General features: G+C 40.2%; 1 protein-coding gene across 3 annotated transcripts; it reads right to left on the bottom strand.

The window, feature by feature from the left end:
* Positions 1–3,051: 3,051 nt before the first annotated feature.
* Positions 3,052–13,217, bottom strand: LOC106557082 (uncharacterized). Of its 3 annotated transcripts, none has more exons than XM_087713791.1 (9): positions 13,038–13,217; positions 10,161–10,350; positions 9,897–10,030; positions 9,740–9,794; positions 9,523–9,661; positions 5,377–7,355; positions 5,110–5,297; positions 4,792–5,010; positions 3,052–3,522 (listed from the first exon to the last, which is right to left on the bottom strand). In XM_087713791.1, exons 2-8 carry the CDS (start codon positions 10,203–10,205, stop codon positions 4,947–4,949), a joined length of 2,604 nt encoding a protein of 867 aa, XP_087569917.1. In that variant the 5' UTR covers positions 10,206–10,350; positions 13,038–13,217; the 3' UTR covers positions 3,052–3,522; positions 4,792–4,946. The 3 variants fall into 3 exon arrangements, with proteins under 3 accessions (XP_087569917.1, XP_087569915.1, XP_087569916.1); XM_087713789.1 differs by having other exon boundaries at positions 13,023–13,217; XM_087713790.1 differs by having other exon boundaries at positions 10,161–10,379; positions 13,023–13,217.
* Positions 13,218–13,236: the final 19 nt, after the last annotated feature.

Consider the following 13,236-nt stretch of genomic DNA (forward strand, 5'->3'; position numbering starts at 1 on the left):
CAGCAAAAGGAAATCTCCTGTTGATGGCTGAATTCACCTGGTACAGGTTTCTTGTTTGGCCGCAATTCCATTGTAAAACTCTTCACCCTTTCCCAGGTCCTCAATCTTGGCCACTTTCTTTTATCTTTCCCCTCTCAGAACTCCTTTCTACAGTCAAAAAAATATGATAAGTTCTTATCCATAATCCATAGACTTTGTCCTTCTAATGCTGAGATCTATGCTTATGTAGCAGGGGGGAGGGAATAAACCCTACAACCTCAGGTACTGTCTCTACAACACCTCACTTTTGTCTTCCACAAAATTTCGATCAACACCAGTTTGCTTATAGAAGCAACAGTTTGACAGGGGACGCCATCACCAACGCTCTACATATTGCACTGAGCTACCTTGAGACATCTGGGAATTATGTCAGAATGGTTTTTATAGACTATAGCTCGGCCTTTAACACCATCTTACCAGGAATTCTTATTGAAAAGTTGACTGCCCTGAATTTCCCTCCCCTCACTTGTGAATGAATCAAAGACTTTCAGACGGATCATCCACAAACATTAAGGGTTGGGTCCTTTACATCTTCCACACTGAAGCTCAGCACAGGCTCCTCTCAGGGCTGTGTGCTCAGCCCATACCTGTGCTCATTGTATACATATGACTGCATATCCTCTGATCTATCCAACATCATAATACAGTTTTTAGATGAAACAACAGTGCTGGGTCTCATAACTGGAGGGGATGAATCAGCATACAGGGAAGAAGTCCAGAAGGTATCCGCTTGGTGCTCAAAAAACAACTTACATCTAAATACTAGTAAGATAAAGAAGATGGTGCTAGATTTCCAGAAGCGCAGAGAGGAACCTGCCCCACTGTATATCGAGAGGGACTGTGTGGAAAGGGTTTCCTCTTTTAAATTCTTGGGAATGCTTATTAGTCAAGATCTCACCTGGAAAAACAACACGTCTCTGGTGATTGGAAAGGCCCAACAGAGACTTCATTTCTTTAGAGTCCTGCAAAAAAATCAGGTGGAACAACGGCTGATGACCTTTTTCTATTGGTCCACCATAGAAAGTGTCCTCACATATTGCATTACAGTATGGTATGCTGGTTTAACTGCTGCGCACAGGAAGGCACTACAGAGAGTGATCAATTCGGCACAAGAAACCATTGGTTGTCTTCTGACACCACTGGATGACATCGCCAGGTCTCGCTGCTTTAGCAGAGTAAGGAAGATACTCAGAGATGATTCACACCCTGGTCAGTGTCTCTTTGCACTTCTTCCATCAGGCAGAAGACATCAAAGCATAGCCAGCCGAACAAACAGGTTTAAAGATAGTTTCTATCCTTCGGCTGTCAGACTCTTAAATACAACCACAATCACCTCATGCACACGCTAGTTTATTTTCTTTTTCTTTCTTTTTTCGTTTCTGTTATAATTTTGCACCAGTGAGGTTAAAACTAATTTTGTTGTATTTAAGTACAATGACAATAAAGATTACACTTATACTTATACTTACTTATACTTATAAATGGAAAGTTTGGGAGGAAGGGAAGGAGACAGGAGGAGTGGAAGGGGAGGAAGGAGGATCTTGCTGGGGGAAAGCATGGAGAGAGGAAGTGAGAGGAAGGGGGCCTAGCCCGAGGAAATAAGGAAATAGGCTAGAGGCTTCTGTGGGCCAAGCCTTGGTGGGGAGGGAATAGTATAGCAGAGGCTGCTGTGGGCCAAGCCTGAGGAAAATAAGGGAATAGGATAACAGAGGCTTCTGTGGGACAAGCCTGAGGGAGAAAAGAGTTTGAGTGAAAGGAGGCAAGGAGAGAAAACAACGAAGGAGCAGAGGCTGTGGAAGGAGAGCTTAGCAGGCAGTTCATGAGAAAGGGAAGATAGAGAAAGAGGAAGAAGCTCCAACCAGCCACAAGAATACCACCTTATCTGTGAGCTGCCTGCTGAGAGGAGGCTAACCACCACCCCATCACGTGACCCTGAAAAGTAGAAGTGCATCAGAGAGGGCCCAGATTGGACTGGCAGCCATACAAAGAGGGCCAGGAGAACCCAGACTCCAGCAGCCCTTGCCAGGGTAGCGCTACACTTATAACCTTTGACTTTATAGAAATATTCAGAAAGAGTTTCATTATTAGCACTGCCTTTAAATAAGATGCCAGATTCAATGTTGGGATGGAAAATTCAAATATCAACTCTCCAATTAGTGAACCTCAATTGAAAAATTTCAAATAAATTCTCAGATAAAAAGGAAAAGAAAATTCCTTCAAAACACTGTGAGTTTCTTCCCAGATCCTGGGGAGGTAATGAAGGAACCAACACCTCTCCCAACCTCTAGATTAAAGAGATAGATGTAAAGAGGACTTTCCTCTTGCCCAAACCAGAACAATTCTGGAAGATACTGTATAGGGTCATAGCAATAGCAACAGCAATAGCAGTTAGACTTATATACCGCTTCATAGGGCTTTCAGCTCTCTCTAAGCGGTTTACAGAGTCAGCATATCGCCCCCAACAATCCGGGTCCTCATTTTACCCACCTCGGAAGGATGGAAAGCTGAGTCAACCTTGAGCCGGTGAGATTTGAACAGCCAAACTGCAGAACTGCAGTCAGCTGAAGTAGCCTGCAGTGCTGCATTTAACCACTGCGCCACCTCGGCTCTCAGGATAAAGGGACTGCCTTCACCAGCCTGAAGTGGCCAATAGATGGCAAACTGACCCCACCTCCAAAATCACCACCACACCAGAATGGATGGATGAATGATAGCATTCATCTGAAAACTACCATGGGCTATTGCCCACTTAAGAGGGAAAACCAACTCTAACTTTGGAACAGTTAAGTACAATATTCCTTTGGGCTCCATCAAGTATGAGTGAGAAATTTGAAGACCTCAAAGGGATCCAGCAGATTCCCCCCACCCACCCAGGGTTCATTTGTCTAATGCTTACTTGCAAATGACAAAACACTCGTTCGTTATTTCCCTGTGAGGAATTACTGATAAGGTTTCATGCAAATGGTTTGACAACTGCATTTTACTGATTTATTTAAAAGTTCAAGGGCAGTTGACTGCCAAAGCTAGCAACTTTTTATTTTATTGCACTAATAATACATTATGGTATTTACATTCACTATGTTGCAATAATACAATAAAAGATAACAAAACAATTAAACTTAAATATTAAGAATTTCACCTTATTCTTAAACCAATTAAAAGTGAAAATACTATGGGTGAAAAAACAAAATGAAAAGTAGCAATTAAAGTTGAATAAAATAAGTACAGTAAAAACAAAACCATCATTCCCAAGCTTGAACAGGTAAAAATGTCTTCAACTGGGTCCAGGAAAGTGGTCCTGTAGCCATTGGCCTGAGAACAGCATTTTCACACTTGAGAAATAAATGATTGCAAGACCAACAAAAATAAGTAGTTATATCAAGTGAAGCCTTTTCCACAAAAGTGCATTACATTCAAGCTTAGGCCAAGTTATTTGGGTGAAAACTTGCTGGAAGAAAATCCTACAAGCATCTCTATGTTCTTCTGGAAGTAAAAATACAGATCAATCAGATATTTGTTATCTTTTCAATCTTCTTCCTAAATCCTAATCTGGGTAGGGAGAAAGACTGTGATGGGAGGGGCAACATGGGAAAACTCTGACAGACGAGTTAAAGATTAAATACACTATATGCTATCTGCTGCCAGTTCTCCTCTGAAACTGTAGCTGTTGGCCTCACGGGGTAAACCAGATAGGAATCACAACCATATGAGCTAATTATACTTCATTGTAAAGCTACATTGACAGAATCTTATACATTTGAAATTGCATCTCTCCTGTTTCCTTTATAGCCCAAGAAACTAGGGACGGACCCTTTTGAGCCCCTTGCCCTGCCTACTATCCAGATGAGGGCTCTAATGTCTCTTATCTGATTGCTCCCTTAGCAGTATCTCTTGGTCTAGTATTCCAAACTCTTTCCCACATACTATCATAATAGCTCAGTCCTTATCATTAATCAGCACACAGTAATCTCTTCAGACATGTTTCAGTTTCACTGAATTCTTGTAAAATATAGAATGAGTTTAAATTGATTGCATGTTGAGGATAGACTCCATACCATATAATGGAATGTAAAGATAACCTTCCAAAATTGTTAGGTCGTTTCCACCTAATTACTTTGTTTTTCCAAAGTATGGTATGAATAGAATGAAAGCTATAGTGGAGTTCCTCATTTCAGGTGAAGAGATAAAGATATCAGATCTGCTGAGATATTCTCACAATACTTCTCAGATTTTCCATTCATAAGGTACACAATGTTTCCTCACTAACTATTTAATTTACAATGGATGTCTAATTTATTCAATTTTTAGAGAACATAGAGATGGTGCCTCCATTGCTTTCAAAATTACTGGTTAGGGTGCTTTGATCCATGACAGAGCCAAAAACATGCAAGTTCATTAGTTGATAAAGCTGGTTCCACCACAAAACCGCGGTAGACAAAAGCGCGGTCGACGAAAGCACGTATGTGACGTCATCACAGCGCGACAAAAAAGATCGAAAAATGTAAAAATAAAGCGAAAACCTTACCCTAACCCCCCCAAACCTAACCCTAAACCTAACCCTAAACCTAACCCTTAACCTAACCCTAAACCTAACCCTAAACCTAACCCTTAACCTAACGAAAAACCTAACGCTAACCCTTAACCTAACGCTAAGCGTAACGCTAACGCTCTAAACCTAACCCTAACCCTTAACCTAACCCTAACCCTAACCCTAACCCTAACCCTAACCCTAACCCTAACCCTAACCCTTACCTTTATGTGAATCGGCTTGCTGTAATTTAATTTTTATTTCAATTTTTCGATCTTTTTCGTCGCGCTGTGATGACATCACATACGCGCTTTCGTCGACCGCGCTTTTGTGGAACGCGGTTTTGACGGGTCACGGATAAAGCTCTTGAAACCTCAAGTCACTTTGGCTTTTGCAGGCGCATCTGAAGTTCAGCCATCATATTGGGGTGCATAGGCCCAAACCTAGAAAAGCAAAATAAATGGGTAGATTAAGACAAAATTCAAGATGACAAAACTAACATCTCCTATTCAATTACTAGTGGATGCGGTGGTGAGATTTACCCAGACAATCTTGGGTTTTGTCTCTTTGGTACTTCCAATAAAGATGGAGCATCTTCAGCCATCTTTATCTCTTCTGTTGGAGCCTCTGTTGATATCTTTGGTTTCTTCAAGCTGGGTGCTCGTCGAATGGAGCTCTTACGACGTAGCAACACCCGTTCCTTCTGGGCACTGCTATCCAGTGTTGTGACCTGCAGAATAGAGATGGATATGATTACTTCAATCTCCTGACTATGTTCATGCTCCCCTTTGCTTTGTAATTATGCTTACATCATGTGGGAAAGCTCTGGGTCCAGCCATGAGATCCGTATCAAGAGAAGTTGGATACACCAGGTTCTTTGTGGTCTCTCCCAGTTGATTTGACTGGTCTGATGTAGTCTCAGCCACTTCCAGCATGTCTACACTAAGACCACAAGTGCCTACCAATAACTCGGGCTGTTCTTCCTGGTTACTTTCCCACCATTCTTCTTTTATTTGCTGTTCCTGTTTTCCCCCTGTAACAAGTATCTCATTTTTCACAGATTCTTCTACTTCCTGATTCAGATTTTCTTCTGTCTTTGCTTTCTCAGGTAAATCTCCCTGCTTACAATTTCCTCCCTTTTCCAATTCTGGTTCCCCCTTTTCCTGCTCTATCATAATATCAGTTTCTTTGGGCTCCCAGTATAAATATCTCTCCTTTTCTTCCCCTTCTAATGCCTTCTTCTGGCTTGTTTCCATCTCTGCCTTGTCCAGTAGTGGTTGCTGAACTTCTTCATTCTTTGTTACTATTTCCTTCATTATCTGGTGGTCTGCATCCAGCTCTATTCCTTCTCCCTGTTCCTCACCAGATTCTAAACCCTGGGTCTTCACTATTGCAACATTTAGTGCATCATACTGAAATTTATCTGTCCAAGTGACTCCCTCTAGTCCTCTTTCCTCTTTCTCAGATAAATCTCCCTGCTTACAATTTCTCCCCTTTTCCAATTCTGGTGCCCCGCTTTCCTGCTCTATCATAATCTCAGTTTCTTTGGGCTCCCAGTATAAATCTCTCTCCTTTGCTTCCCCTTCTAATGCCTTCTTCTGGCTTGTTTCCATCTCTGCCTTGTGCAATAGTGGTTGCTGAACTTCTTCGTTCTTTGTTACTACTTCTTTCATTATCTGGTGGTCTGCATCCAGCTTTATGCCTTCTCTCTGTTCCTCCCCAGATTCTAAATCCTGGGTCTTCACTATTGTAACATTTAGTGCATCATACTGAAGTTTATTTGTCCAAGTGATTCTCTCTAGTTCTCTTTCATCTTCATCCAGCTTTCTCTCCTTCCCCTCTTCAGTTCCTCCTAAGCATTCTTCCAAATTACAGCTTCTCTCACCTTTCCTTTTCTCTTCTAGCATCTTCACCTGGTCTCCTTCAATTTCTGCTGTCACACTTGGTTTTACCTGTTCGTTCCCATCCACTCTTGTATCTTCTTCCTGTTCCTTCTCAACATTTAACTGCTGGTCTCTGGCCATCTTAGCCATCTCCTCCAATCTACCTTGCTGAGTCCCCCTACTCCATGTTGCATCTTCTTGTCCTCTCTGCTTTTCCTCTCTATGCTGTGTTAAATCTAGGAGCTTTTGCTGAATTCCCTTATTCCACAACATATTTCCCAACTCTTTCTCCTGATCATCTGTGATTTTTTCTGCTTCTTTATCCCACAGATGGCTTTCTCCAACCGTTCTTTCCTCTTCAAGCACCTTATCCTCTGCCTGGTTTAGTGTTGCTATATTTATCTCTCCCTGCACTTTCTCACCCACATTTTCTTCTTCCTGCTCTTTCCCAACCTCCAATTGTTGATTATCCATCTCAACCGTCTCTTCCATACTACCTTGAACCATCTCCCCGGTCCACCCTGTCCCTTCAAGCCCTCTTTTTTGTTCTACAGATGCTGCCCAATTTAGTGCTTCTTGCTCAATCTCTTCAGCTAATACATTTCTGTCTTCTTCTGCTTCCTGACTCATCTCTGTCTTTCTTGCCTCTTCCATTTGCCCAAGTTCTCTCCTTTCTGCCAAAAGTTCATCTGGGTTCAATTGACTACAATATTGACTACAAATGGCATCTTCCAACTCTTCTGTCATGTCTTCCTGTGCAACTTCCACCAAAGCAAATTCTTCAGATTTTCTTTGATAGAATCTCCCAGTCATGCTTGGTGCCTCTAAGGGGGACTGTTCAATGCTGTCAGTCATAGGTGTTGTTGATTCTAGTTCAGGGGTATCACTGAGGCATACAGAAGACACTGTGGGACAAAAGTAAGAAAGAATATAATTGATCTTAGGTTTCCCCCCAAGACTGATCATCTAAGAATTTAAAGCAGTTTTCTGCGACTGGGGCTCTGCTCCTTTTACCCATACAAGTAGTTTCAATATTCTGATTTAGTATGGCCAATTAATACTGTCCTAATTAAGCAGAATATAGAATAAATGTTCTTCTATCTCTGGGCATTTTAAAAACAGGATAATTGCTTCATATTAGCCTTTCCCAGCCAAGTATGTTAGCTTTTAACATAATTCACAGCTAGTGTAATAAAAAGCCTGTTAGTTGGTAATTATGGAAGTCAAAAGCCAACTCAAGAAGAGTCGAAGAACATACCATAGAGAACAACCAAGGATAGAAATCACCTCTCTCACATGTTTTTCTTGCTATATATGAAAAAAAAACCCTATTTTATCCTTTTCAAGCAAGCTAATACATTCATTTAAAAAAATTCAGAGCTGAGAGAGAAAAATTTGACAATTTATTTTGTCAAATCACAAGATAATCTGAAATTACAGAGGACTATTTAAAGTCAAATCATGGTAATAAAGTGGTATACATGCACATACATATACATTGGCCAATATAATTATGCATATATAATTTTCAGCATTCTTCAGTGTAAGCTGAATCACATAGCTTGAGAATCAATGATACTGGTGAAGAATTTGGACCTTACTAAGCCATGTGGCTCCCTCAAATATATTTTTTTAAATCTTAACTTAATTCATCTCCAGTTTTTGTGTAGTGATGACAGAGACCCTTCATTTCTGGTGTCCTCTCTGAGAAAAATATAAATTAAGATAAATACAATGCTAAAGAAAGAGGATACTCCCAGATCCTGTTGTTATCTGTGATGAAACACCATTGTGCTGTTTAATCCTTTCCTCTTTAATGGGTTGTATGTGAGAATGTTCAGAAAATGATGGGAGAAAACCAACATGAGAAACTGATTACAAGTGAAAACTATGAAATCTAGATTCTCCATTCCTATTAAATTATGTAATGATAAAATAGAATAATAAACTGGTCTAAAACCATTTAGCCCCTTATAGAGGTCACAGGGATTTGTCAATAAAATCAGATATTTCAGATCATGTGCAAAACTCACAACTGAAAAACAACTTCCTATACATACACACAGACAAGGACAGGAAGTATACAGCTCTGGGAATTGTGCAAGCTTGTTTTACAATCCACATTAGCAGGGCAATCTTTCAAGTTCAGCAGACTTTTGAATACATTTATAAACACTGAAGAAAAATTGTAGGAAAACATTGGCCATTTCTGTTAATACTGTGTCTTTGCCCATGTCTCCTTATAATTTAAAAATGTTAGAGATGTTTTAATACAACTTTTCATTATAGTACCTTTTAGTTATGTTAATTTTTCAAATATTTTTAAATGTATACTCTTCCAATTTCTTTAAGTGAATAGAACAAAAGAATAACAGAGTTGGAAGGGACCTTGGAGGTCTTCTAGTCCAACCCCTACCCTTAGGCATGAAACCCTACACCACTTCAGATAAATGGTTATCCAATCTCTTCTTTAAAACTTCCAGTGTTGGAGCATTCACAACTTCTGGAGGCAAGCTGTTCCACTGATTAATTGTTCTAACTGTCAGGAAATTTCTCCTCAGTTCTGCTTCTCTCTTTGATTAGTTTCCACCCATTGCTTCTTGTTCTACCCTCAGGTGCCTTGGGGAATAGTTTGACTCCTTCTTCTTTTTGGCAACCTCTGAGATATTGGAACACTGCTATCATGTCTCCACTGGTCCTTCTTTTCATTAAATTAGACATATAAAGTTCCTACAACCTTTCTTCATATGTTTTAGCCTCCAGTCCCCTAATCATCTTTGTTGCTCTTCTCTGCACTCTTTCTAGAGTCTCCACATCTTTTTTACATCGTGTTGACCAAAACTGAAGTGTAATTACTTCACTTTGTGTCTTTCAGAAATTTTATGTTTTTGTCTGACAGTTTTTTTGCATGCAGAAAGACAAATGCTAGTTTAATTTAATGTTACCATCTATGCTGTTTTAAAGTCCATAGAGAAAGAATAACAAAAACCCATTAGCAAAAAAACCCAGAACCAATAGAATCTCCCATTCCTCACAATATAGCATCACCCACATTCCAGAAGTTTCAGTCACCTGAGAACTTTTGTTCAGATTTTTCCTGTCCCTCACAACTGTTGGGAAAATTGGAAGATCTGAGAAAGGACTCCATTGCCTGATCACCAGTAACCACAATTTCTGATGTTCCTTGGATCTCCTCACTGAGTAGGGGTATCTGAAAAGAAAGGGCTTTGTTGAAGGAAAGGTGCAGCACAGAAGGATTTTGCTCCACCTCCTCTTAACCAACACCTACCTCCGCTGTGAAAGGACCTTCAGTGACCTTCAATTCCTCCCTTGGAGAAACATCCCTGCAGAAGAAAGCAGGAGGGTAAGGACAAATAAGTCCAATTGCAGGTCAGAGATAATTCTACTCCAACAGAAACAATTATTCCACATGAGATTCTTGTTACCCGGAGTATGTTGTCTCCACTTCAGAATCATGGTGGCTTCTGGACTCCTTCATCTCCCTTCCATTTCCTACCTCTTCTGCTCCTGGATGAGGTTCATTTCCAAAAAGGTAAGTAGTAAATGAGGAAACAAAATCCTGAAAATGGGGTGAAGAGAAAGAAACAATGAATAGGTACTTCTAGTACAGGAAGCCAGAAAACCCACTTAACATAAGCCGGAAATTCTGGATCCCTCCCAAGCCTGAGAGATGACAGGATTCCACTAACCAAAGCCTGTTGCAGGCTCCCAAAGAGCGATCGAAGATACTCCATTATGCTGCTGGGGTAGCTGGAGAGAAGGTACAGAGTGGCTTCCCCTTCTCCTCAGAGAGGGAAGTTAACGTCACTAAAGTGTTTGACCACATCCTTTTCTTCCTTTGCCTTGTAGTTTGCCATAGTTTGTTCTGGCTTTGCATAACTGTGGAAGGAACAAAAGCACAGCATATCCTACAGAAACAAGAAGCATCTGAACAATCACTCACTATCAAGCATAGTCAAAATCAACCACAAACTAGAGGAAATGTAACAATCTCCATAAATAAATAATTTCCATAAAGTTGTAACTGTATTCGAATTAGTTAAACATTCTTCAAAATCTCCCGCAAATAGATGGTTGAAACTATTTTATTTATGTCTTCCTTCGCCCCACCCCCTGAAATGCAAAGACCAGCCGGAGAGATGGCTCTGCATGCCACTTCCTTGCACATGTACCGTAGGCTAGCCATCACGGCTGTAGGGCACTGCACGTCAGAACAACTAGACACAAGGACAGTTTTTCCCCCATGCCATCACTCTGCTGAACAACTAATTCGCATAACTCTGTCAAACTATCTAGAATAGTGGTAGTCAACCTAGTCCCTACTGCCCACTAGTGGGCGTTCCAGCTTTCATGGTGGGTTGTAGGGGTTTGCTGTAAATCTGCTTTATAAATTTTATAAAGTTACTTCCCTACTTTATAAATCACCATTACTGTGGAAGTGGTGGGTGGTTAGAAAATTACTACTAACAGAGATACAAAAGGGGGCGGTAGGTATAAAAAGGTTGACTACCCCGATCTAGAAAGACCACCATTAGTCTCATATTCCCTATTCCCTATCTCCCTATCTTCTTAGGACTATAACTTTGTTGCTTGTATCTTAGAATCATATTGTTTACTTAGTATCCTTGTATGATTTATGTCAATTGCTTATTTAGTATCCATGAGTATCACTGTTATATCTAATGTCTTATGATGAATGTATTTTTACAATGACTATGATAATGATCTATCACTATGAGCTCATGCACCAGAGTCTAATCAATAAAGAATTCTATATGCATAGACATTCAGTCTCACAAGGGTTGAGTTGTTCCTTCCCATTCAGACCCCAACCACCTATAGGCACTGGATTAGGATCTTGATATAGATTGGGTGATAGTGGTGGAAAAATTCTGAACATTGCATACAGAAGATACAAACTCCCGGAACATAATGAATTTCAGAGGGGTGGGTGGGGAGAGAGAAGTACAGATTCCTGCCAACATACTGGATTTGCAGAACTGCGGCAATTCATAATAAAATTTCAGTATAGTTGTGGTTTCTTGTAAAAGAAAAGAGATAGAAATAGATTGACTCAGTTCCTTGAGACAGTGACATCATAAGATCAGATCCAGAGCTGGTCCCAAAATGGTGTATTATTGGGTGGAAAAGTACACAAGAAGAAATGGTTTCAGAATTGAGTAAGTTACCGGAAGAATGGCTGAGCCTTTGTGGAATGCATTATTCTGAGTTCATTGGCAAAGCAGTGGATTTTTTCTAACATAAATAAGTGTGTTGTTTAATTGACCTCTGGAAAAGTACCAAGAATGGCTGATAAACTATAAGGCTGATCTCAGTTCAAAAACCACCGTAATCCCAATTGTATTGTGAAAAGAATAAAGCAGTACTGTGCTTTTCAATTTATATAGCTTCCTACTTGCCATATGGCTCTGGGCAAATGAGATACAGTTAAAAACATTAAATATGACAACAATTTATTTAAAAAAACATGGTAGAAGCATACCTACATGAACACCATGGGAATTTGAATACTCTTAATTAATTCCAGGATACTTAAAATCATGTCTATTGGCCCACTGGAAATAGTTAAGAGTACAGTGTTCCACTTCAGTATTGGGAAGGCTGGTTATCCTGTTTTACAATACATCACTGTATTAATTATCTCATTGTTTATGGATATTATAGCTGAGTCATTGTTTATTAAAACTGAAGTGGCTCTTAGTTTCACCTTAAACTGATATGAGACCTTGTTTACAATAACATCAAGAAGACTTTTTTCTTGAATAGGTAACTTCAACCTATGTGGGACTTATGGACTGCATTTTTATCCTGTGTTAGTGTATTTCTCCTAAAAGCATATGATGGATTATGTGCCATCAATCATTTTCAATCCCTAGCAACCACATAGGTAGATTTTATCCATGACAATCTTTCAAATCTTCCAAAAGACCACCATCTCTGAATCCATCTACCTTGCTGGCTGTCCTCTTTTTCTCTTTCCTTCTACCTTTCTTCTATCATTAGAGCTTTTTCCAGAGAGCTAGATCTTCGTTTGATGTGTCCAAAACAAGATAACTTGAGCCTGATCATCTGTGCCACGAGTAATAATTCTGAGTTGATTTATTTGATGATCATTTGTTTTCTGGCTTTCTATTCTCAGGAGTCTTCTCCAACAACCAAGTCCAAAAGTGTCAATATTCTTCCTATCCTACTTCTTCAAAGACCAACTTTCACTTCCAGAGTGTCAGAGGGAATATCTTGGCGGCTTGCATGATCATTCTGATCTAAAAATCCCAAATCACCCAGTAAGTTTCAGACTGAGTGAAACTTAACCCAGACTTTCCATAATATAACACATGATACTCACTACATCAGGGAGAAGCTACTATTTCAGTATAGGCTTTATAGCAATTCCATAATGATGATTTGTATTGCAAATCAGGTTTGTATTGCAAATCAGGTTTGCAAATCAGGTTTTACACCTTCCCCCGCCCTTCGCCACTTTGAAAGCCCCCCTCCCCCCAAAAACCCCAACTATAGTGAAAACCTACATTGAGGAAACTCACATCCTTTCACCGCCACGCATCTTTTAGGGTGAATAAGCAGGCATGTGGCATGTAAGGCTCGGGCAAACTTGTTTAAAAGCATCAACATCTGCCGGAATTCCTGGATAGCAGATACCCCCCTCTCTTTTAAACAACACTAACGGGGGTTTCGCGTGGTCTTTTCAATGCAGCCATCCTGCGCCTACCGGAGCGCGCAGCC

This window comes from Thamnophis sirtalis, unplaced genomic scaffold (assembly GCF_051295495.1).
Source record: "Thamnophis sirtalis isolate CommonGarterSnake01/CBP01778 unplaced genomic scaffold, rThaSir2_p1.2 scaffold_4, whole genome shotgun sequence".
NCBI classification, from domain to species: domain Eukaryota; kingdom Metazoa; phylum Chordata; class Lepidosauria; order Squamata; family Natricidae; genus Thamnophis; species Thamnophis sirtalis.

Coding starts and splice junctions, on each gene's coding strand:
- LOC106557082 (XM_087713791.1), bottom strand. CDS start 10,205: ATGGAGTATCTTCGATCGCTCTTTGGGAGCCTGCAACAGGCTTTG. Junction 9,795..9,896: donor GTGGAGACAACATACTCCGG/GTAACAAGAATC, acceptor TTTCTTCTGCAG/GGATGTTTCTCCAAGGGAGG. Junction 5,011..5,109: donor CAAAACCCAAGATTGTCTGG/GTAAATCTCACC, acceptor TTGCTTTTCTAG/GTTTGGGCCTATGCACCCCA.